The 26,697-nt window shown below is 44.0% G+C and overlaps 1 protein-coding gene and 1 long non-coding RNA gene across 6 annotated transcripts; both read left to right on the forward strand.

The window, feature by feature from the left end:
* Positions 1–5,616: 5,616 nt before the first annotated feature.
* LOC123158152 (splicing factor ESS-2 homolog) lies at positions 5,617–7,395 on the forward strand. Its single transcript, XM_044576255.1, has one exon. It carries the CDS (start codon positions 5,720–5,722, stop codon positions 7,196–7,198), a length of 1,479 nt encoding a protein of 492 aa, XP_044432190.1. The 5' UTR covers positions 5,617–5,719; the 3' UTR covers positions 7,199–7,395.
* Positions 7,396–15,789: 8,394 nt separating this feature from the next.
* Positions 15,790–24,481, forward strand: LOC123155831 (uncharacterized). Of its 5 annotated transcripts, none has more exons than XR_006477640.1 (3): positions 15,790–19,921; positions 20,009–21,552; positions 21,699–24,481. It is a non-coding gene; the product is annotated as an uncharacterized lncRNA (long non-coding RNA). The 5 variants fall into 5 exon arrangements; XR_006477642.1 differs by having other exon boundaries at positions 15,790–19,915; XR_006477641.1 differs by having other exon boundaries at positions 15,790–19,624; positions 19,710–21,552.
* The last annotated feature ends 2,216 nt before the right edge of the window (positions 24,482–26,697 follow it).

A 26,697-nucleotide genomic window follows, 5' to 3' on the forward strand; every position in this document is an offset into this window, starting at 1 on the left:
TCCTACTCCGAATAGGAATAGGAGAGGGGGGTTGGCTGAATTGGGAGAGGACCTCAAGTAGGATTCCTCCTACTTGGGGGTGCCCCCTTGGCTGCCTCTCCTCCCCTCCAACCTATATATATATATATATATATATGTGGGGAGGGGGCACCTACAAGAGAGAGACAACATCAATTGTTAGCCGTGTGCGGTGCCCCCTCCACAGTTTACACCCTTGGTCATATGCTCGCTGTGCTTAGGCGAAGCCCTGCGCGGATCACTTCACCATCACCATCACCATGCGATTGTGCTGACGGAACTCATCTACTTCCTCGACATCTTGATGGATCAAGAGGGCGAAGGACGTCATCGAGCTGAACGTGTGTAGAACTCGGAGGTGCCGTACGTTCGGTACTTGATCGGTCGGAGCTAGAAGAAGTTCAACTACATCAACCGCGTTGTCAAATGCTTCCGCTTACGGTCTACGAGGGTACATAGGCACACTCTCCCCCTCTCGTTGCTATGCATCTCCTAGATAGATCTTGCGTGAGCGTAGGATTTTTTTTGAAATTGCATGCTATGTTCCCCAATAGTAATGGCCCAAGAGATGGGATGCCCCCTCTGCGGCACGATGGAGGATGCTAATCACATCTTCTTCTCCTGCTCTACAACCCAATTCGTGTGGTCTTGCTTCCGCGAGACGGTCGATGGACATTGGTGTAACACCAACTTCCCGGACCTGTTAGTCGAAATCCAAGCCCCCGTCCCCGGAACCGCTACATTAGGTGGCTGTGTGTTGGGGTCCTTGCCTGGATGCTTTGGACCATGCGCAACAAGCTTGTCATTCAAAAAGTTCCTCTTTGACGTGCGGCTGACGCAATCTTTAAACTGTGTGGTTACCTGTAGCTTTGGTGGCCGCTTAGCCGCACCCAGGACGACTGGGACGCCATCGACACCCTCCTCACCGACCTTCGTGCGACGGCCTTCCGCGTGGCGCATCCACTACCGCCCCTCCACCGGAGCCCGATTAGGCCGGCTGTTTCGAGCGGCTGTGCGTGTGTGTGTGCTCTTTTGCTTCCAGGGCTTGTTGAGTTGTGCCCTCAGCATTAACCTCATTTGATACTATGTATGTGTGTGGACCTTGCGTGTGTGTGCATTGTGAACCTTGTTGGATGCTTGGCTTGGGCGGTTTGCTTTTATATATAAAGTGGGGCGAAAGCCTTTTTTGGCAAAACTTAGTTTGCCATATCCAAGCCTAAAAAAGAATTATCTTTCATTTCATTTTTTATTTGCATATAATGAAATTTTGTGCTTCTCTTTGGCATTGATTTTTAACAAACTTGGCAAGATCAACATCAAACACTTGAAACTTGTTAGTTCATATATATAATGGTAAAATTTACATGATAGTTCATGTGCATAGCAAACATTTTTAGACCATGAAAAGTGTCGAGAAGAGGAATTTCCGTACATTACTTGAGTACATACATAGATAGGCACTACGTTGGCCTTCAAGATCTGAGGGGTGGCTAGTTAGAGTTGGAGCTCAAACGGCTCATCGGCAGCCCATTCGCCCCGGAGCTCGGCCTCATGGGCGACACCGATGCACGCTTACCGGAAGGCATGGTGCAACACGCGTTGCTCACGCTGATTGCGGTGGCATGGTCGCGGATGTCTAGTGATGATGGCGTATGTGGATGTCTTTCTCCTCCTTGAAGGCATTGTCGATGAGTTCGCCTCTACTGTAGATCATGGTTATGTTGATCCAGTATGGTGATGGTGGTTTTTAGGATGGACGGGTCCCCTCACATGGTGTTCAATGGAGTTGTTGTGTGAGTTACTATGGGTGCAAGATTTGCCCCAATAGGAGGAATTTTTTAAGAGCTTCGTTCACACCTGCTCTAGGTCTTGTTGGGCCTTGTTAGTTGGTTGAATTTGGTGGTGGAGTCTAGTTTCGAGTCAGGGATTGCATGATCCTTGATGGGGTTTAAGCAATGTATGGTTGTCCTCTGATCAATTAATCATTAGGTTTTATGTTTTTTCTTATAGACTAGGCCATTGGTTCTTCATTAAATTACAAGAGCACTTGGCCCTCTCGACTAGGTTTTGTAACAAAAAGTTGTCAATTTAAGGTATTAAGCTACACTATCGTAAAAATGGAAAAAAATAGAGAAAACCAATATACTTCATGGCACGTTCTCGATGCCTTGACTAGCAAATGGATGCAGTGGTGCAAGGGAGGTAGGAATCTGCATCCGGTTGCATAATTGCTGCTCTAATGATTGTTGATATATAATAGTTGTTGGGTTTGTGTGTGTAGAAATTTACATCAGGTAATACTTTCACTCGTGTTTATACACCAAGGTATCAGTAAGTAGAGGCAGCATCCTTGGCCTCAGTTAAAAAGCATCGTCAAACTAGTTAATAAATACCTTGTGCCCCAATGTTTTCTAGTGTGGTTGTCAAGCTCACTAGATTCTAGTTTGCGACAAGTTATGAACCTATAGTGTTTTTGGAAGTATTTAAGTATTTTAGGAATAATTTATAATTGAAAACAAAATTTTGTATAAAAGCAGCTTGGAGAGTTTATTATGCGGAGAAATCGAACCAGAGTTCATAAGTTCACTAGTAGCATCTCTCGAAGCAGTAGTGTCACATAAATAAAATATAGATTTGTGTTACGACCAATAAACTTTCTCATGACAAAACATAGCAAACTAGAAGGGCTGGACGTGCTTCACTACGCTGCCGGTGTTATTAGGATTCCACACACGCACAAAAAGGTTCGACACACGTGGGAGACGATGGAGTGTGTTTTCTTATTTTATAATGTGGTGTTTTGGTAGGCCCTTTCCTGATGGTGTGGTTTTGTGGTATCTGCTAATTGACCTACACGCATGTTGCACTGGTGGTTGCTTGTACTATATCAATGGGAATGTGTTGCATGTTAGTACTTCTCTTTTTAGACGATGTCAAATTGGTTGTCGTAGATTTGTTCACCCCGTCAAAATCTTGACCAAATTCAAAGTTGGACATCCCAGTTGACCGAGAGAGCTTCAAACTTGGAGAGTATAATGAATTTAAAGATGTTGGATCATGTTATAAAGGCGGTAAATTCATAGTTTTAATAGACTGACATATGTCTCATCTAATAACAGATACTTCACCTAGGGTGCCCGAAACCCTAGTGAATTCAAATCAAGTTTTTGCAATAGGCATGATGCTATGTGGGTGAAAGAATCCATATCACCACATTTCTGTTGCACTTTAAAGGCAAAAATCTCGTGTCCTTTTTGGAGGGTTATTTCCGGCCATATCTGACCCCTCCGACTGGGGAATTCAAATAAATCATTATCACCATCATTGGAGCATCAAGAGGAACATATTAATCCAAGTCATCTTCACCATCTCCATCAAGAATTTCATCACCCACACAACTGGTGTAAATCAAAATTATCGTCATTACTTGTCAGTGTTAAATTGATTAGAGTTTCAGGTTGTCATATTTATCATCACACATTTCTTTATGTTCAACTTGTTTTATTTGTTTCCTTTGTTTTTTGGGCCGGATGGTGTACTATCTTGGTTTGGCTGCATTTGTTTACTTTATTATTATTATTACCTTGAAATTCCAACATCACAAATCACTTCATCCCAACACCTTTCATCACTTGGAGTGAAGGATTGATATTTTTATACTTACCAATGCCTTCCGCTCATTGCGGGATCGATACCTTTACTTATTAAAAATATCACTGTTGAACCCGTACACTTGTTTGACATCACTTGGTCGCTTTGACACATAGCTACACCACATAGGACACCATGTTCCTACACCCAATGTTACCTTCCTTTGAATATTCCTCTTTGTGCAATCTCTTTCTCTTATCTTTGAAGTTTCATGCGTGGAAGGCATAAAAAAGAGGAGAATATGCTACCTTTAGAAGATTTCAGTGAGTTAGTCTATAAAAGTAGTGGGTTTTATATAAATTTAACAAAAAATGACGAGAGTTGAAGCCCACCAACAACTGAGGTTGTCACTTTGATGTTCAATCTCCCATGCGTGAAGTTCCCCGCAAAGAGCACTACCATGTAGAAAGATGGTCTGGATACCCCCAACATGTTTCACTGTGTAATGTATAATAATTTGTTCAACTATTTTGATAAAAACGGCCGTCATTACTGGACCAACCAACTAAATAATTGTCAAAGGTGCGCAAATTTTGTTTTCTCTTTATGCCAACCGCACATGTTGACGCGTGTACTCATAATGGGCTGTCAAGCCACTATCACATACATGCCAACTTTGCCTTGTTGGTTTGCAGAATTTTCAAAACGCAATAATAGAAAAAACCACATGAATAGAGTCCGAATGAATCCTTATGAGAAAATCCTAAAGTTTTCAATCAATCTATGTACGCATGAAACGATAATCATAAAGAAGTCATAAAAAAATCAATGGAATATCTTTAAATCAAAAGAGGCCAAAAATGCTTAGGGCACATTCTTGATCGACAAAATTCACATAATAATAGGTTCAATTATACCAAGAAAGAAAAGAACCGGTTTCATCATTCATATCATTCTACACTATTTGTTTCTAAATATAAGACGTCTCAGAGGGTGCTTGGATACGTTTTAGTCCCATGACTAAAAGTAGTGGAACTAAAGCTTGCTAGTCTCACCCATGGTTGGATCCAAATACTAAAGAGACTAAAATCAAGTTAATGAGCATTTATTATCCTCCAAATCCTCCAATCCAGAACTCGCCTGTGTTAAAGGAGAGGAGTTAAATGAGGAGAAAGAGGACTAATCCACATTTTAGTAGGGGTACCCCTGACTAAAAAAATTTAGTCTCAAGACTAGTTTTAGCCCCTCTTTAGTTAGGGGTGCTTGAAACTTTAGCCTCTTAGGCCTCATTTGGTTGCAGTGTATCCCGGGGGGATCCCAGCCTTTTCCCTGGGGGAGGAAGCCACGGGCCGACTTCGCCCTGGGCCGCCCAAGGCGCCATTTGGTAGCGCACTATCGGGAGGGACCCCCGCCCTTTCCACGGCCGTTCCCCGGGAGCGATTTCCTGATCTCAACAGGCCGGGCAGGAAATCCACGAGAAGCGACGAGCCGATGACGCTGACTCAGATCCTCCCGAGCTTCTCCGCGACTACCCGTCCCTTCAACCAGGAGCTTCTCACTCCGCCGCCGGCGCCCCCCCCCCCTTCTACCCAGGTGTTGTACTTCCGCGAGATGGACTACCCTCGTGGCTCTTGTCTCCTCCGACGAACAACAACTAGACATCTAATCGAAAACTTAGCTCTCCGCTTCTTCAGTTTTTTGTTTCCCATTTTGGGCTTCCCAGGTCTACCGTCGACCAAATGAAGGTGCTGATCTTTCACGGGATGTCAGTTTGCATAAGATGATTTCACCCCGGAGGCTCTTCCCTGGGAATAGCTCCCCTAGCATCCAAATTAAGCCTTAAAAAGATTATTTTTAGTCAGACTAAAATAAGTCCTTGGATCCAAGCACCCTCTGGGCACTTCAATTTAATCTGCCAAATTGTTTTACCTCATAGGATTCCAATTCGGTCGGTTTTGATGGTTTGACGCGTCAATATTTGCCTGGCGCCGGTCTGGGAAAACCCACCCCAAAACCAACTCATCTCAACTGCGAAACAGAACTCGCCTTCTTCCTCTCCCCGATCCCCAATTCCCCAACACCTAACCCTAGCCCAAGAGCCGCCGGCGCGATGCTCCGCTCTCCCGGCCACTCCCCTCGCCAGCTCACCCCGTCGCCCTCCCCCGCCTCGTCCACCCCTCGCCCCGCCTCCCCCACCCCGTCCTCCGCCTCCGCCTCGGCGTCCACCCTCGCCACCACCTCCTCCAAGCGACGCCGCCCGGAGGTGCTCGACGAGGACAGCTACGTCGTCGCCATCGAGCGCATCATCGAGCGCGACTTCTTCCCCGACCTCCCGCGCCTCCGCGACCGCCTCGACTGGCTCCAGGCCGTGCGCTCCCGGGACCCGCTCCTCCTCCGCGACGCCCAGCTCAAGATCCTCGACCGCCGCCGCCGTCTCCAGCGCAACGGGCCCCTCCCCACCCCGACGCCCGCCACCTCCACCGCGCTCCGCTCACCGTCCTTCCTCGCGACCCCTGCCGTCGCCCCCTCCACCGCAGGCGACCCCGAGGAGGACGAGGACGTCTCTGCCGCGCTCTCGCTTGACGACTTCTTCCGCCGCTACACCAGTGAGGACAACGAGTCCTTCTCGCGCATCCTCGAGAAGGTCAACCACCGCCGCCGCGAGCGCTATGCCCACCTCCTGGAGCCTGGCGAGGTGGCGGATAAACAGTTGTTGGAGGATGCTAAGCGCGACAGAATAACTGATGGTTATGGTACATCTGGGCAGCCACCAAGCACGTTGGAGGGTGCCAAGTTTACGGCCAAGAACCTTCTCATGTACCACCCGGCCGACCGAGGGGAAGCGCCGCTCACTGATGAGGAGCTTGCCGTGCGGCTAAAGGGGCTCACCAAGGAGATCGACAAGTCAAACACCAGGTTACATGGGAAGGCTCTTGCTGAAGACGGGAGACCCAAAGAGGAGGAGGCAGCCGCCATACTGTATGCTCTAGTTGCAGGATCCACTCCTGGAGGAATGGCGTACAATGATCCCGACAAAGGAAAGAAGTATGATTTGGAGGATCTAAGGAAGACACCAAACCCGTTTTACATTGAATCAGGGAAGAAAGCAGACAATGGGTACAGTTTTGTGAAGACACCATCGCCAGCACCTGGTGTGGACGAGTCTCCGTTCATGACATGGGGTGAGATTGATGGAACACCACTGAGGTTGGATCCTGACGAGACACCAGGGGGTAGTGAGAGGTCACATTTCAAGATCCCACCTCCACCTGTACGAGATGTGAAGGCACACCTGCTGTCCAGGGATGCTGCGAAGAAGATAAAGGCACGGACACATATGTTTCACAAGCCACCACTGCCATCGCCTGTGAGAGGAGGCAGTGCAAGCCCCAGGAATCTGTCTCCTGCAGCACAGAAGTTTGTGAGGAATGCCATTGCAAAATCCACACGAACCATTGATGAGTCTCTCCGTGCAAGTTACAGAGGGTCGACCCCATCTGCAGGCACCCCGAAGACAAGGTTTTCAACGGACCCAGGCTTGGGATCACGGTCTCCTTCGGCGAGAAAGGGTTCCACCCCTCCGTGGTGATTTCAGTAAACCGCAATGTTAGATATATCCATTTCATAAACTGATAAATGCTATCCATGTATTGTATTGGGAAAAAATGATGGTAGTTTTTTCAGCTTGGAAATCTTAGAGGGCTTGCCAGGTCATTAAACTATTCTTGCATTTGCATGGCAGGCGCCCTCAGTGTATTGTGATTTACTGATTTTGCAAAGGTCTTACTAAAATATGCCTTGATACCAAATTTCCTGTTTCTATAGTTTACAGGCAGTTTAATCTTATTAGAAAGTAAAATCTAGTCTAGGTTAAATGTCCCTGACCTGAATAGTAGAAACCAGAAATGCATATGATATGGTCGCAATAGTGGTGTTACCAAAATAACTCCGCGCATGTGCAAGATGCAAGACGGTTTGTCATCTTGGGTTTTGTTTGCTTGGCGTGTATTATAGCGATTATAACAGGTCATATCAGAGTTAAGGAATGACACTTAATTTAATGTATGTTTGGTAGTTGCACACTTACTCTGTTGTTAGCGGAATATCTAAATTCACAGTAGTCACTTCTTTAGTTCAGTTTGGATTCATGTAGCACATAGCGTACACACACTCTCTTCCCATCATTTGATTGGATGACTTGATATATTGGGTCTCAAGTCCCAACTCTGAGGGCCTCTTTGATTCAAACGATTTTAAATATGCAGGGGAGAAGTACTTACTAGTGCTTTTCTAGTTATGCTGCGGTCAAGTTTATTGTTCTTCCAGTTATATGATAACGAGATTATGATATATCTCTGGTTTACTAAATTTTATGCTATAAATTCTTTGTGAATGCCCTCGTATTGTGAAGTCCGTTTTGAGCCCCATTTGACCAGGTTAGTATATTAGAAGAAGTAAAACTGGTAGTGGCCTAAGCTATGTGTTGATTCACTGGTTTGCTCTCTGAGGCTGCTTATTTGGGTATGGAAGAAAACTGTTCTTAATTTCATATATATGCTTTGATCTAGAATCTAGCCTATTTTTGTTCACATAGTAGAGGCCAGTATTTACAATTTTATCACCATACAGGCCTTGTTTAGAAAAGCTTGGTTTGGAATTCACAATTAGGATAACCTAGTTAATTACTCTTTACTTGTTATATAGGCCAGCTTGGTTATGTCAATACTGATATTTTGTTCCAAATGCATTATGGGTTGCTGGGTTAACAGTTACATGCTCAGCCTTTTTGGCCTTCTTATTGCGGTGGTATGTTGGCCTTAGCCTTTTATTTTTCGAGAACACACTTGGTATTTTATTAGAAGAAATTTCACAAAGACACAAACCCCAAAAGAGAAGTCCACTTGTAAGTTAAGAAACATAGAAAACTAAAGGGTAGAAACAGTGTCTTGGTGAAGAGAATTGAAATGATCCTGACAAGTGAAATTAACTATGTATGCTCAATTGGATTGGGTGATTTTGTTCTCGCAAAAAAAAGAAGAAAGAAAAGGATTGGTTGATTTTGAAACCCACCTTTTGAAGTCTTCATCCATTTTGAGGTTGGACATAAAGCTTTTTGCTTGCTACTACATCATGCTGCTAAATTTTTGTGATCCTAATGCTTTCCTTACCAGAACGCCGTGCATAATTGCTGGAGTACTTAACTTCTGGTTATTCAGACACCGGGCTCTTATAAGGTCCTAGTTGTAAAATAATGCTGACGTTGGTCAGTGAGCAAGTTAACTGAGTAACCTCCTGGACCGAGCTGACTTTGTATATCTTTGATAACTTCTGTCTCGGCATTTATCTTGGCCAGACTCGGATCAATAAGGAATTTGCTGTAATCACCGTCAGGCTACGGAGTATAATCTTGTTTCAATCAGACTCGAGTCGTCAGGAATCCCTGTGCTCCTTAGGAATAGAGAGGCCTAGGAAAGCTCCAATGTTTTTACTCCAAGTGGACCCACATGACAGTATCGAAACTAACGTTCTCGCTTTGGTTAAAATTTAGCCTGTCACCTTTTGTGAGGCTATGACTGCCGTCGTGTTTGAGGTGCCGCTGTATTTGGTCAAAGAATGTTTCGCCGATTTAAAAACTGTCTTACGAATTTGAAAATTGTTCTAACATTCTAAGCCCCATAGGAATGTTGGTTCTTGGTGCGTCCGGTGTTGGGCATCGCTAGTGGGCCCACCTATAAGCGGGTATTTTGCACGTTTAGATTGTTTGGGCCAGTTCACAAGCTGTCATGATGCTTGTATGGTGCTCTTTTTGTTATGTCGGTGTGCGTGTCATCGTTCGTGGTCGATTGGTTTTGTGGACTATAAAGAAGCTCATGTAACCACCACCGAGAATAAATGATAACAATAATATAGCCACACATCAAACAATTCGACCTTCCTCTCAAAACAAATACTTTGCGACTTCTAAAAAATGTTCACAATTTTTGAAAAACATCATGAATTTAGACAATAATCAGAAATTTAAAAGTTGTTCATGGAGAGAGAAAATATCATGTTTTTCATGAATCTTAAAAAACGGTCAAGAAATTTTAAATGTTTGCGGATTGTAGAAGTTTGCGAATTAAAAAATATTCATGAACACTAAAAAATCTTCACAAAATTAAAATATGTTCATGAATTTTATAAAATCATTCACAAATTTGAAATTTGTTTATGATTTTAAAAAACATTTATGAATTTAAAGTACATTTCTGAATTTCAAAACATAATAATAAATTTGAAAAATATCCATAAAATAACAAAAAAACAAAATAATAATTTACAAAATTAAAATAAATTAGAAAAGAAAGCCTCGAGCTAATAACGCCTCTGGGGTCCATTTTGCTCGAGAGCCTCTGCGGTATGCGTGAAATATGAATTGCCATAATAACCTTGGGAGAAAAAAGAATAGAGTTAATGCGACAATTGAAAAGTGTGCGGCAAAGCAAGAGTTACCTGTAGTATAAATGAACCGGTTAAATATCTCTGAATTGAATTATGGTATTTTTCCCCTTGTTTTGAGATAACGACGTGATGGTTTTGATAACCTTTGGGCGGGACGTGCTGTTTTTTTGCACATAAGTAGAATTTTGAATCAGAACACCCCTCAAATATATGTGATTAGGGTGTTCTCGTTTTAAATTTTAGAAAAAGGTGTTCTAGTTCTAACAACCTTTTGCTGTTGTATTGTTTTTCTGTAAATTGGATTTGAATGTGAACTGGAAAATATGTGAAGAAAATGCCCAATATCCTCATCTTACTACATTGTATAGGCTTATACTTGATGGATGTGTGTGCGTGTGTGTGTGACCACACACCTACGTGAGTAGAGCAACTCTAACCGTAGTCGCCACATGGGCAATCATCATAATGCATATGAAAAGTGCTTCATATGTATTTGAAGGCTCGCCAAGTGACGCGTAAACTCAGTCACCTTATCTCAACATCCACAATTTTTTTATTTCCTCTTGAAAACTATGATTTCCATCAAATTTAAACATTTGACACATCAAACAAACATCTACACAGTTTTGATGAGTTTTTTCTCCATGTGCTTAAAGATCAAACTCCCTAAAGATCAAACTCCAAAACCCTCATTTTAGCTCTTCCAGTCGGAATCACCGAGTCATTCACCAAAAAACAGTTGTTGCAAAAACCCTTCCATTTGGAGCTTCCAAGTGTTCCATTTGGAATCACCAAAGCATCTTCTAAGCTTTCTAGTGCCATGTTAGAATTTTTGAAGCCAATCGCTCAGAATTTCCGAGGCGACAACAACGAGTGTGTCACAACTGAAGTGTTCCCGTCGAAGCCTCCGAATGATTTTTTCTCGAACTTTCTGAACTGTTGAAAGCTGCTACCTTTGTGCACGTCAGAGTTTTCGCGCTGATCACTTTAGTGCTTTTAAGCCGTGTAATAAAGTTGGTACTAATCATATTTCTGACCGCTCCTATTTGTACACCCACCTATCACACTAGTTCATTCAAAGCAAACTTCACTCCCATCACATGTTTTGAGAGAGAACTCCACCTTGTGCGGATTTCAACGAACTTTCTACTCCAACCATCCAAGCCAATCCTCTAAGATCTTATTCCCTCTTGATTTCCACTCATTCCTCTCCAATCCAATAGCCATATCTTAGAGAGTTTGAGTGTTGATAAGATTATCTTTTGCAGCATGAGAGTAAAGGATTCATCACCAAGCAACCTCCATATTATTACTTTTGGAGGGTGTGTGCCTCCTAGATCGGTCAAGTGCTTGGAAGTCTTTGAGATTTTGAGGGCAGTCACGAAGCAGCCATATCTCGAGAAGTTTGTAAGGACTTGGACATCTAGAACTCTCCCACAAAGGGTCCATGAAGGACACTCACCCATGAACAACCCATGAAGTTTGTAAGGGCTTTGATATTGCCTACTTCGTGAAGATCTACCCTAGTTGACATGGTGGAATAGGCTAGTTGCCCATTTGTGGACCGCTCTGATCTTGGACCCTTCGTGAGTCAAAGCCTCCATCAACGTGGATGTAAGACAGCGCCAACTATCCGAACCACACAAAAATCTTCACTGAGCTGATACGTCTCCAACGTATCTGTAAATTTTGATTGTTCCATGTTATTAAAGTATCATTCTTGGATGTTTTATACTCATTTACTAGCAACTTTATATCATTTTTTGGGACTAACCTATTGACATAGTGCCCAGCGCCAGTTGCTATTTTTTGCTTGTTTTTTTACTTTGCAGAATATCAATACCAAACGAAGTTCAAATACCACGAAGCTTTTTGGAGATTTTTTTTCTGAACAGAAGACACCTAGGGAGCCAAAGAAGTGCACGAGAGGAGACCCGTGGGGCCCACTAGGCACCAGGGCGCGCCAGAAGGCCCAAGCGCGCCCTGGTGGGTAGTGGGGCCCAAGGGAAGCTTGTCCACCGACCTTTGCCTCTATAAATACTCTAAAATCCCCAAAACCCTAGGAGAGTCGACGAAACACAATTCCAGCCGCTACAAGTTCCAGAACCACGGGATCCAATCTAGGGGCCTTTTTCGGCACTCTGCCGTAGGGTCAACGATCATGGAGGGTTTCTTCATCATCACCCTTGCCCCTTAGATTTTTATGTGTTGTTATATTTATATGGGTGTATATTCGGTGCTTTATATTTGAGATTTCCTTAGATTTCTTAGATATATACGGTACATCTATAATTTTCAGATATAAACATTGTGAGATCTTATTTTGCATGACTTCTATTAATTCCTGAAGTTGTTGGTACAATCCTTATGTAATAAGATAAGGCATAATACATGACTCAATATGCTCCTTTGTTTGTCATGTACAACATAGATTTCGTAATATTCTTTTTTTGTATTTTTCACTTGGTTTCTTATCCAATGGTCTATTAGCATCAATAATTTTTGTCCGGATTTTAGCCAACAATGTAAGAATTTTAAGCATTTACCGTGTGAACAGTATTCCGGTGTAAGCATCAATTGTGTGTATCTAAAAGTAGTTTTTCTTATTGGTCATATAGAAATCTTGTTCTTTTAGTGTTCTTTTAGTGGTGCAATGGCATGTCTCTAGTTACTTCCTTGTATTTTTCACTTTTTCACCTTACTTCAATTACCTCACTTGTTATCCCTGTATGGCAACATAATCCAGTGTTCATTCACCGGTCATTGCTAAAATACTCTCTCAGTCCTTATTTTTTTTAAAAAGGAGGATGACCCCCGGCCTCTGCATCTGGAAGATGCATACGGCCACTTTATTGATTATTCTCGAGGACCTTAAAAGTATTACAGCAATATGCCTGAATCTGCCATCATGGCAACATATGCCACTCTCCTATCCATATGATGAAGGGGTGCTACCTAGGCCAAATACCCAGACCACTCACCTAAGCCTATCATCAAAAGCCAGAAGCCCCAGCCGAGCCAATACCAGGTCTGGGGCATAAACTGGTCTGACGCACTCACATGTGTTGTCGCCGCCATCTTCCATAGGTCCGTCTTCAAAGCAGATATTGAGGCTTCTACCTTGTTAGGCCACTCTGCCATCGATGCCACCATGACGCCAGACAACTGCCTCCTCCTGCACGAGTCCATCACCGCGCATCGGGCGCCGAGTCTCCACTGCACCACGCCGCCGAGATTCGCCGTCATCAATATGTAGGATGAAGCACCGCTCCACCAAAAAAGCTGCCCACTGGTCCCTCGATCCCGTGTACGCCTCCAAGAATGACGCCCCCAAGGAGGAAACGACACCAACACGTCGCCGTCATCCGATCTACTAATCTAGGGTTTCCCCCGGAGGTAGCGGATAGAGGTCTGGAGCTTCTCCACGGAGATGCCTTCAAGAAGGTAATGACACAAAAGGGTGCCACCAACGCCGGTCTTGGCATCAAGCCGAGCACGAGGTTTTCACCCGGATCCACTCGAAAAACCTCCATCAAGCATCGTGTGCACGGGTTGTCGCCGATCTGAGCCGCCGCACATCGAGCAGGCCGCACCGGCCAGATCAGATCTGTCCGGAGGGCACACCAAGCATGGTGCCGACCCAACCACCAGGCTCTCCATGCCGCCACCGCCGATCCGAGGTCAGATGGTTTGTCGCCGCAGACCCGGCGCCGCCAAGGCCGCTGCCTGAAGCAGGGCCGACCGTCGCACCCGCCACCATCGCCGCCCTAGGTCGAGGCAGCCGCCGCGCCGCCGCTGGAAGGTAGGCCCGCCGCGCCACCGAGGCCAGATCGGCGTGCCACCCACGCCGCGGGGCTCCGCACCGCCCCCATGGCACGGGAGAGAGGGAAGGCCCCCGCCACCGCTGTCAGCCCCCGGTCTATAGGCCGGCGGCGTCCTTCGGCGGCGGCGGAGGGAGGGATGGAAGGATGGGGAGCCCCCGGCGGCTAGGGTTTGTGATCCCGCCCGAGTCGCCCGAGCGGGGGCGACGCGAGGGGAGGGCTCGTGGGGGACTCTTGTCTCTGCCTTCATGACTCTCTCTCAGTCCTTATAATGAATAGTTTGTTCATCAACTCATGCTGTTGCGCGTGCTAGCATTCCATGTGTGTGTGTTTCTCAAAATGGATAGTTCTACTTTTATTGTCATTTTTAGCGTAAGTACCCCAGGTAGGGGACACTTTTAAACATGTTTAGGTTAGAGTTTCCTACCATTACTTGTGTACGGCCATGGTTCAATCATCGAGTACAAAAATTGGTATAATCATATGCAGTACTTATACCGAAAAAGGGATTTCCCCCGCTTTGTGTTTCAAAGCAACCAACACCGATACAAGGATCGCTGTGGCGAACAGTACAATAAGCCTAAAAGAAAAGGAAGAAGAAACAAATGCCAACAACGACAGCTTGACAAAGCGCGGATGACCCGCCACTGCTACACCCTCCAGAAACAAACCACCACAACCCGAGGCTCCGAACCACCACGTACCAAGCAACACCTCCAAGAAGGAATGCGACACCGACGACGCTGCTGCCCGGACATGTCCTAGAGTTTCCCCCAGCACGCGAAGGGAGGCGGGGGATGGATATCACCGACACCCTCCAGGAAGGGATGGTGGCACCCGCGGGTGTCACCGCATCGGAGCCGAAGAATCGGCAAGGATTTCTCCCGCACTCCATCCCCACCGCCCAACGGACTGGAGCCGACCAGCCAGATCGCCGCCCACCACCATGCGTCATCGCGGTACTGCGGACACCAACACGAGGCCAAGAGGACCAGAGAGAAGCGCCCCGCGGTGGGAGTAGCAACACCGAAGCCGAACGGGAGGGAACCACCTCCACCGCTGTCGTGCGGGAGGCTAGAACCTCTGACACCGTTGCGGTAGCCGTCCGGACACGACAACAGAGCATGCCAGGCCACCCCTGGCCCGGCCAGGCCCGAAACGGGCCCGCTAAGCCCCGCCACCACGCTGCAGCAAGCCGGCGATGGCGCCGCCAGCACCCTGCCGCTCGTCACCTCGCCCCCGCCTCCTGGAGGACGCGCCGCAGCCGCACCCCACCGCCAGCCCGCCCGGGCCCAGATCTTGGCCGAGCGGCCGCCAGACCGCACAGCCGCGCTACCCCGCCGCCAACGGCGACGCCACCGCCCAGCCATCGGCCCGCGCAGCGCCAGGACCCCACCGCCACGCCGGACCGCCGCCGCTTAGGGACACACCCCAGCCCGCTCCGCCCCGCGCCGGAGGAGAGCCAAGAGGGGAATTGCGAGGGGGCTGCCGCCGCCGGCGTCGCCCGGGCCAGGCCCGGCGGCGAGCGTCGCCGACGGCGGCGGGGAGGGAAGGAGGGGGGAGGGGGCAAAAGATCACAAAATACGGAACATACATATGACCGGAATTGCAATTATATTATTTCCTAAGCTCATTATAACTTGCTGTTTTCTTGATATAGAAATGAATGAAAACTTTCGATCTTACAATACAATTAATACGAAAGGTGAAATATCATATTATGAATGTCTCTGGCTAAAACAAATTTCATAGGGATGTTCTGACGTGTGTAAAATTGATATGAAGGAAGCTAGGCCCACCCTGGAATTTTGGACCAGCCTATCTGATTCAATATGGGCCAGCAAAATAAAATAAAAGCCCAATAGCTATTCATGACCCTCTGCCCAGGCTGAGAAAAAAATTCACGCAGCCAGGATTGCCCCTGGCCGCTGAGACACATCCAGAGACCAGAGTAGGGAGTTCCAGACCCAGCCACCGACGCATCGAGCCAGCCGCTCGCTTCCTTTCGCGACCTCCGGATTTCGCCATCTTGCTGACTTGCTCGCTCGTCGCTCGCCGTCCCCGCCTGTGTAGCCGATCGTTGGGCGCCCAGGACCACAGCCTGTCCGTCCCGTCCGCTCGGTGTTTGGGGCTCGACGGCGGCCGCGCCACCTCAACTGCGCAGTCGTGCCCCTGCAAGCCGGCGCTGGCGCCGGCGCCCAATCCGCACGTCGGCGCTCGACCGCAGGCAGCCAGCAACCATCCGTGTTGATTTGAGGTACCAGTTCAGCTCGTCCACTACCCATTTGGCGATTACCAAGTTTTGATTCGAGGGTTTGCTCTTCTCTGTACTACTCAGTACATAATTTGTGTTGAATTATATTACTATGAATTTATAATTGATATTAAGTAAATTAGTTAGATTGTCTCTAAGTCTTCTATGCAAAACTGAGACTTAATTGACAATTTTAGTATGTTTGTAAGACCATATCGATCTATTTCTGTGGTATTGGTAGTTAGTTAGAACGTTCACAATGTCATATTTGTTGTCAATTTTTTTAGGAGGACACCCTGTTTTCAAATCCTAGATCCGCCATTGATCATAAGCTCAACCTTTACATTCTGGAATTTGAAATGCCGATCTGCTTAAAATAGGTAACTTAATCAGATAAAGATGTTATATGAATATCTTATAGATACTATTCTCAGACAACATGAACAACATGGATTATCCAACTGAAGTTAGCCGAAGCTAAATATAACCTTCGCAAGCATCTGAAAGAATTGCTTCATTTGTCTCTCATACTGTGGAAAAGTAGAGTGGTGATACAATTGATCACCAATGGGTGCACAAATAAGGAGTACAGTTTGAGGCGTTAAAAACTAAATGCAAATCAAAATTAGTAATTCAAATCTATCTGTAACAAAATGTAGCGAACTATACGAAAGAGTCAAGCACATACTTATGTCAGCCACTTAAGGACAAATGTGACGAAGTGAGAAACATTACTGCCAATAAAATTTGGAGGATCCGTGCAAAGATCAACTTGCATGGAATTAAAAGAAAACAAAAGTAGTTGCAGTCATGAATTAGTGATGCGGGACTGCATATCAGAACGGAAGTAACTGACAAAAATAATTAGCTCACCTTCTTAAAACATAGGTGAAGCTTGGCACTGCAGTAGATAAAATTTTGTAGATTAATAAGTGAAACAAAAAATTGCAAGAATGACTGCAGAAAGAAGCCATTATGTTCATAACATGTAGGTAATGCGAGAATAATATGGCAGGCTACAAACCATCTGAAAAGCCCTATGCACACTGTATTTCTACCCTATCCATAAGACCAAATTATTTATGTTGGAACCCACATATATCAGTACATTTCTACTGTGCGGTTGGAAGAGAAACTGAGATCCACCAAGAGAAATACTAGAAAGTGGTCGCAGGTAGGATCCTAATTAATGATACAATGAATGCAATCAGGTCAAAATAATATTCTACCTTGTCATAGTTAAAAATACAAAATTACTAATTTACAAACACATAATTAGCAGATAAGTTCTTAGCAAAAGTTGTAGAGAAAATTTCTTGAGAGCCAATACACTACCTTGACTGGAAAAGTAACCCAAAAATATAATTGTGTTGGATAAATGTAGGTTAAGCATAGAGAATGCTGCATAATACCTCATCACTTAAGCCTCATATATGTCAGTTTGGTACGACAACTTCCTGCAATTTAAATCTCGTAGTAGACATGTATGATTTGCTACCTCACGTGCACATTTGATTGCATTTGAAATTATATTCTTCACATATGCTCTTATCGGTAGAAAAATGTGGAATGATGATTTATCAACCATAGAAAGAAACATATTGCTACATTGTATATCAGAGAGAGGGAAAGAACCACAATAGGATAAATGCCAGTGTAAGGCGAACATGTAACATGAACATGGTCACTCAGAACAACGGTGCAGTTTTTAAGCATACTGAACTGATAAAGGGGATGCGAGTCGAAGCTTCATACATTTCCGTACATACCTAGAATCATTTTCAATAATTCTAAATTTGTGGCTAACTTGAAAAGACGATGCATGCTATCTTAAGCACCAACGACTGGCGAAACTAAAAATAAGCACCTAAAAATGCCTTATACAACAATATCATGTAGTAGTTTCTATATACCCGAGCCATCTTGGCTTAGCCAACGGTCTATGGTACCTCATCACTTAAGCTCAGACTTATCAATACAGTACTACAACTTCACTTCGATGTAAATCCTAGAGAATACACGTATGTCTTTCTACCTCATGTACGTGTATCCATTTCAGATTCCATTATTCACCGGTGCTCTTGAACATGGTCACACAAAATGTTTGTAAGATATAAGGAAAACATACTGAACCGGAAAAAAAGATGTCAGTCAGAGCTGTGTACATTTCCTTGCATACCTTGATTCAATTCTTTCTAATTTGAGGCTACCACGTAAGCATGATGCATGCTTCAATATTATCCATACATGTAAATATAAGAAAGCTATGATATTCTTGCCACACAATTTATTTTCAGCTATACCAAGACATTCCTTGAGCATCTGGGCATCTGGAAGGCAATCTAGAGATTGTAAGACCGTGCACCTTAAACATATGTATTAAGTATAGAGTGAATATTTTCGGGAGGACCATGGATGTCTAGAAGATAGGTCTAAAACTGTGTTCATTATGGTAGTATAAGAAAACTCTATTACAAAAATCCAATGTGCATTGACATCTTAAAACATTGGTCAACTGGACAATTTACAGAACCTTCTGAAATCATTGACCATGTGCGTGTTGCCATTACCTATTCTAACATATAAGGTTGCTAGCCAACTTGGCTCCTCGGTGATCCCCTGGTTTGCTGCCTTCCTGGCCATTAGATCGTCCTCGTTTTGCGTCTGAGCCGTCAGATCTTCACCTCCTGGTAAATCTTGTTTTCACCCTGCGGTTGTTTTTCCTGCCCAATGACGGGTGGGCTCGTCTCGCCTTCGTATTGGCTGGGTCAGCTGCGCTCGTGTGCAAGAGGGATTCGCCAGACAGCCCCGCACGCCCGCACCGCGTCTCGTCTCAAGTGGCGCAGGTCCCCAACCCCCACGGCCCCACCACATAAACCCTAGCCTCCCAAGCCCCGCAGCGCCACACTCCCTCCTCCTCCTCCTCCATCCTTCCTCGCCAGCCGCCGCCGCCGCTGTTCCGCCTCGCTCCTCTCTGTCCGACGACCACGTCACCGCGAGGAAGCCGCCGCGCAAGTGGTCAGGGGACGGCCGCCATCGTGAGCCAGGAGACCCCCGTTGGCGAGCCTCTGGGCAGGAAGCCGACGTGGAGGACGCAACAAGCTGCCAGGGTCTTCTCGCTAGAAGGTGGAGGAGTAGAGGTTCCCGCCGGATCCGAGGCGTGCGGCGCGGCGGTGAGCGTCTCCGGTAGCGGCGGTGGCCTGCGGGGGCAAAGGGTGACGGCTGGGGTGCTCGATTCGATCCAGCGCCAGGAAGGGAGGTAGAGGAACGACGGGGAAGGGGATGGGCAGGAGCTTCATGCCCTGAATCCAGTCGCCCCGGGCCGTGCCTACATGAGCAGCACCGCGGCTCGATGCTTCCCCGCCCGACGAGGACGGCAAGCTAGGTGTTGACAATGGCAGCCCCAGGCCATCCGATCTGTCACCGCCGCCGTTCTTTTGGTCGAGGGCCGCCGTCGTCCACGTGCTCCTCATCACCCCCACGGCTGGACGCTGGCGAGGTCAACCTCCCCTCCAAGCGCGGGTACTTCCCCGCTCCTTTTCCGTGCTCTCTCTCTTCCCCTGATATATCTCTTTGTTGTACAGGGAAGCAAATTTGTTCAATTCTCAGTCTAGATTTAATGAAGAAAACTGCGGTTCATACAACGCCAATGGATATGGATCCATCTTGCTGCGCTGGATATGGATCCATCCTGCTGATTTGGAAGAAAACTGCAGTTCATACAATGCTAATTATGGATATGGATCCATCTAATACAGTTCTTCACAAAGCCCAAGAATCGCAAGGCCATGTACATGTAACAATGCAGGCCTAGAATTATCATGTATCCAAATTGTTCAGTTCCAGTTCAGTTATGAGCTAACAAGATCACCTTAATGTGCAGGGTTCAATTGCTTTCGGGGTCATACTTTTCCTGGTCCTTATTGGCTGGCCTGACTTCGGCATGATGGCGGAGTCGTATGGCTTTGCCCTGCTATTCTGGTTATCCTCTATTGTGCATTAATATGATCTTCTGATGTCTGTTTTTATTTTAAGTGTGCATTAAGAAATGGTAGAAACTTTTGGGTATTGTATCTGGCTGGTACTGAATTTCCTCACAACAGCTTCTGGCCTGCTGCTGTTGTTTACCTGCAAAAAAAACCCACCATCGGTTGGATTTTCTAGCACCCTTATGTGATATCGGTGGGCTTTGCTGTTGCTGAGCTTCCTAAATTTTCTTCGAGTCCAACCCAGTTTGGTCGCCACTTTATTTACATGGTCTTGTTCTTGCGAGGGATTGTGTTTATCAAGATTGATGAACTATATGACTGGATCCCAGCCCCCATTGTTCTTACTGCTGTTTCCTACTTCTGTAATTAACCTTTACTGAGTGCTGTTAGGTCTTTAGCATAACACTCTAAATATTTAAGCTAATAAGGATACCCTTAGATGACTGACCCTGTAATTAACCTTATTCAGTGTATGAGCTACAGAGCATGAAATTGGGAAAATACAAATATGATTGGTGGTTGGTTCACCATTTAAAAATTTGATCCACCAATTGTGTCTCAGTGATTTCTACTTGGCTAAAACCACGCCAATAATTTTGGAACAATGGAGTACTTATTTGTTGTTGTGTATTTGATGGTTTGATAAAAATATCATGAAGGTTAAATCGGGCGTGGTTTTGATATATTTTTGTTACAAGATATTACACCGGCTTTCTGGTTTGGAAATACTTATAATCGTTTTCTTCTAACTGCATGTTAGGCCACACTTTTGTAGACTACTTAGGATAGAGATGATATGAATGTGTGCAACAAAATTCTTTACTCGGGAATGGCTTGGTAGGTCTCTCGACTATTCGGTTTCATCCGTAGGATTAAAATTTCTTCAACTTGCTCTCCTCCCACCTTCAATTTCTTTAAAATCGTTGTATTGACAAGTAGAAACAGTAGCTTGTTTGAATTACGTAAAGTTCATCCATGTAACAGTTGCCTCTTAAAGACTGCTGACAAAGTGCAAATTTGATATAATTTTGCTGATGACGCAAAATGATCGTACACTGAAACCAAAGCCTTTGGAATTGAAACACAAACCTTACTTAAGAGCAGGCAGAGGCGCAGAGCCAACGGTATGCTCTTGGATCAATATTTCACTGGTTAAACAACATTCATATGTTCTAGCATCTTTAGATTTACATTTTCTTTTTAACAGTCTAATTACTCCATGTAAAAACTGCATCCATTTTGGTATGTGATACTGCAAGTGTAAATTAAGAAAGTAGCCTTCACGGTCTAGCTTCAGCATCTGTAAATCATGGATATGTACATACTACATAAAAATGGAGCATCCTTACTCGATTGCGTTCTTCTGTTTTACAGGTGATGTTGTTGCCTGGTCTTCTAAACTGCCGCTTGTTTATCGTTTGCTGTTTTGCTTATCAAGGTTTGTGCTTTCTCTTTAAGCTATATTTTCTTTTGATTATTGTTTTTGTCTGTATTGTTTTTTCTTCTCTATGGCAATGTATTTGGATCATGTTTCTCTGTGAAGCTTAGCACATTGGTTGTCTGGCTTGATCTTTTTACTAGCAGGAGGGTAACTACTGGAAGCAGTTGGCAAGACAAGCAGTCAATGGATCTCAAAGCGTTGATCCTGAAGGAAGGTAACTACTCAAAGGTATGCACATATTCATGTTGGAGCAGTTAAGTTTGCAGGATCTGCTGTTGGAGGGCATGGTATGTGCTCTCAAGAAGTTCTTTATTATCCGGTGACATCTTTTGGCCTATTGAGGAACTGGACATGATTTATATAGCGAAGTTAAGCGTATGGATGACAACTTCCTCTCATACCTCTTTTGACCTATTGAGGAACTAGACATGATTTATATAGCGAAGTTAAGTGTATGGATGACAACTTCCTCTCATACATGTTATCTGTATATTTTATATACATGGCTTTTGTGTTCTGTCATGTGCGTTCCTGCTGCAGACTTTTGTAGGAAATTCACCATGGGAATTTAAATAATGGTTCCCTGCCCATCAGTTTACTTTCTTGCATTTTATAGGCCACACTTTTCCTATTTTGTTAAAGAAGTGAACTCATTCCTAAACTTCCACCGTATATACATTAACACTGGGATGCTGTACCAACCCAGCAATACTAAAAAACTATGAATTGTGTGTCAGTGTAGTACTATATCCCACTGATGATGCTTCTCTGTAACACGTTTATCTATTTGGTTGCATGCCTTGAAGGAGTAGTATATTGAGCACCCTGAGATAATCATCGAGAAGTTTGGTGGAATTTTAAATGATTTATTAAGCGACCTTTTATGATTGACCATTGTACGAGAGCATGTTTTAGTACTACTTGAGAGAGTTAGAATGTATATATTTTCAACTAAAACCAATTTTTTCAAAAGGCAAAATAATTTATGCATGATCACATATCATGATTATCTCCATGAAGAATGCTTTAGACAGTACAATAATGAAAATAAGCATTTTTGGCCTTCGAAACATATACTGTTGTTGGGACATCTGAATATCTGATTGGACCTTTCTATGTAGAAAATGAGAAGTGCTAAGTGTACAGAAACCTGCACTTCATATTTCTTACATGTGTGATTTATCATCTACGATACTCTTTTATATTGCTTACTTGCGTGATTTGTCTGATTGCCAGTAGAAATATTTACGTTAGCATGTCAGTTTGCTAACTTAGTACCTTCCATCTTATACATTGATAATGCTTTGAAGACACCGACAAGAATAACTAAATTAAATTGGGCCTGAACATGTCAATTGAACAATGACAGGTTCTCACCTTTCAACGAAGGATCTCATTTAAAATCCTAATTTTGGATGTCTAGGTGGTTGGCTGATGGAGTGTTGCACTGCTGCTTATTTAATGATCAGTAGTGCAGCTCACGATTTGATTTTATTAGCGTTTTTGTAGTGAAAATATGAAGACAAATTTTCTAAACAACTTCAGGATATCTTTGAAAGAATGTGCTAGATTTTGGTCCTATTATATTTTCTCAATTCCTATGTCATCTCTCACATGGCTATGTGGTCTCCCTGGTTTTGTCTTTACATTATATCTATGTTGTACTACTGCTACCCCGCGCTACAGAAAGTATTTTTTATATCAGCTTTGCTCTTGTGTGTGCAAGGATTCCATTCAGGTATGAAAAACACCACCCCTCATGAAGTTACTTCTTTTCAGAGAGAGAATGATCATTGGTTTTTATATGGATTCAGTGCACATAAATAATTAGCTCCCATTTTAAGTTTGGTTTTGGAATTAGCTTTCCAGTTCTGTACATGTTTTCCTCTGATGATGGATTTCTTCTTCTAAGATGAATTGATAACTTTAGCACCAAATATGAAGTTATTTGGACAAAGAAAAGCTTCCTTCCTCTTTGCTATTTTCTCTCTTTAGTGTTACTTTTTTTAGAACACTCTTTAGTGTTGCTTTGATGTTCCTTTGTCACTGTTCGATATTCTGCCTTGTGTGCCTCTGTCTTGGTTTACAGCTCCATATGGCTACCTATGTGTGTGTGTGTATATATATAGATATGTAGGTTTTGTTTGAACTGTACTCAAACCGTGCAGATGTTTCCATATTCTTGCCTTCATCTTTTTAACTCGTGACTTTGTTAGATAGTTGAATATCATTGGCCTCTGTCGGCATTCTATTTTTGCAGTTTGAAATGAGTATTGGTCCATTGATATTAAACTTCACAATAGGTGGTGGCATCTCCAGGAAAAAGTAGTGGCAGATATGCTGGACATTTCTTTTCTGCTGTCCTCAACACATTTTTTAGTAACGGAGAGGATTACTCACCTTTGGTGCTGCAGGCGTTCAAGACCTAGCAGGGCCGGGCCAACCGGCCCTTTGTGTTTGAAGATCCCTGACACCCCATGCTACCAGCCGGCATCTTCTTCCTGAGCCATGTCCGGAACCAGACCAGCAGGGGCACCCTGAGCGAGTACTCGAGGCATGTTGTCAGGTCGGAGGGGTACAACCAGGCCAGCTGCCGTGTGTGTGCACGGTTCATACAGTCAAGGTGTTCGCTCATCTCCCAAGATGAGCCAGAACGAGCATGACAAGAGGAACCCCCCATATTTTTCATTCCAATGGTGTTGTATGTTGGTTAAAGACTGTTTTTCTTCTCCAATTATGAAACCTCAAACGACAGCAAGATATAACATTTTTGTTTGTTTTACAATCAAAGCTTCCATCGAATAATTTATTAGAATTATGATCCATCTTATTCAGAAATTGTGGCTATTTTGTATATTTGTACAAGATACGGCTTTGTGTGCATTGAAATAGCAGCGAGTTGGCCTCTCGGTCTTATTTCTTTATACATTTGACTCATACGCACAGCCAGCGTGTCTGTGATTTGGATGAATTTCTCTATCCTGTTTTATGTTGTGATGTCATTGATTTTTGTCTCTCGTCCAGATTTACATAGAGATGCCTCAGTCAGTACTTAAGAATTTTGTGTTCTTTTCGATTGATGGCCTTTAAGTACTTTTTAGTTTTAGAATGATTCCAAAACGAGGTCACTCCTGCTTATCTTGATCTTGATCTTCACGTCTGGTGGTAGGATGCTAGGTCAAGAATGCAGGGTGAGCAAAAGAAAAAGGAAAACTCTGAACGTTTTTATCTCTGGTCATTTGGAGCATAATGGAGGGAGCAAGACAGCAGGCTTTGATAGTTTGCATATGGATTCAGCGGGTCTCTGCGTTAGGACTCTATAGAACCTACTCAGCGGGTGTGTGTTGTGTGTGTGTGTGTGTTTGTTCAGACATATATTTAGTTTTAGATGACTCTCTACTATCAAGTTAAAATGTGTATATTCATCTTATCGTACACAATAATTCATCATGTTTTTTATTAGAGGGGATTAAATCATGATTTTTTTTCCATTGCGGACATGGCTTTAGCGTGCCTCTGCGCCATTTGGCGCAACGGGTCCATTAGTAGCTATTAAAAACTCTTCACGGTCATACATGCTATATAATTGGCCAATCAAAAAAGTTACTGATTTAGAAACTTATACCATGGTTCTTTGAGTTACTCATGTACTTGTTACCATGCTCATGTACATATAGAAATTATTAGCTCAAATCAGCATCATTTTAATAGAAACAAAACGAATCTTAGTGTAATGTACAACCGTTAAAAAAACTAAATGGAACAATTATTAGAAAAAGTCCATGTCATATAAGTTGGTCAATCAAAAAGTTGTTGAATTGTTGAGTTCCTCCTTCCGCTATAAAAAATATTATTGAGTTCCTCCTGTAAGTGCTACAATGGTCATGTATTATTAGCTCAAATCAACATCAATTTGTTTGAAGCAGAATGACACATCTTTGCTATGATGAATATGTAAATAAATTCTGTACAATTCCATAAATTTTTTTTCTTTCATACACAGTGACGCATTTTGGTTGTAAAGATCATGTAAATAATTTTTTATATCTTTGCAAATAAGATTAACCTTGATGTATAAATCCGATCAGAGTAGAGGTAGCTATGAAAGGTCATGCGGCACATCATTAGTCTAAGGCTCTAACCACTTCCATGGAGAATCTAACATCTCAACTACGCACATCTGTTTGTTCCAGAAGCCACAAAATTGAGGTACGCAGAAGATGAACAAACCTGAGAAATGATGATCCAAAGATGAGTCGGAGTTCGAGCATTGCATAGCCGTCAGCTGTGGTTGCTTGTAGGCGGATGTGTCTCAGACCTAAGTTGTTGCCGCTGGACCGTGGTTACATGCATCCTCGCTTGGAGGCAGCGGTGCTGGGAGATATGCATGTCCAAGGCGAAGAAGTGGACGAAGCCCGAAGAAGCAATCTGTGTCTCCTTATCGCTGTGTCCTGCTTCTCAATATGTCACCTTAGTTATGGCCGCATTATCTCTCATGCTGCTGATTTAAACCTGCCCTACTCTTCTTCTCCTAGGCTAGTCGAGCGCTTCAGCGGGTGCCTCCCCGACGACGGGGAAGGAAGGATCAGAAGTGATGGCTATAGCGCTAAGAAATTGGAAACCCTAGCAATTGATCTTCTCTATAAACATTTGTGGCAAGGAACGTGGAGCCTGCTTCAGGGAAGAAGAGATGGATCACGTGAGAGAAGAGACCAGCTTGCATCCTTTATCGGAGAGACAATTGTTTTTTTTTGCCAATTGCCTAGTCCATATTGTCCATGTGTTCGATGCATGCAAACGTGTGGCTCTTGGAGTTTGTAGGTAGACCTGCTATATTGCTCTTGATATGTGTACAGAGCTTTACTTTTTATTTCCCCTTTTTCCTTTCCAATTCGGACATGCATCAGTTCATGCGTGACTGTATTGGACTCCAAACAATACGTGTCGATGTAGTTCTAATCAAACGGCGTAAAAAAATTAACATACGTGAACAAACGTGGTGGCTTATTTTACTCTTGTTTTAATTATATACTAATAGATTGCACCCCTCGAGGCTGTCACTGCTACATAATCATCATCACTGTGACTCACTTTACAAAGATTCATGTCCACTCAATTGACATAACTTTCATTCCTGCAAAC

Source organism: Triticum aestivum, chromosome 7B (assembly GCF_018294505.1).
Source record: "Triticum aestivum cultivar Chinese Spring chromosome 7B, IWGSC CS RefSeq v2.1, whole genome shotgun sequence".
NCBI lineage: Eukaryota > Viridiplantae > Streptophyta > Magnoliopsida > Poales > Poaceae > Triticum > Triticum aestivum.

Coding starts and splice junctions, on each gene's coding strand:
- LOC123158152 (XM_044576255.1), top strand. CDS start 5,720: ATGCTCCGCTCTCCCGGCCACTCCCCTCGCCAGCTCACCCCGTCGCCC.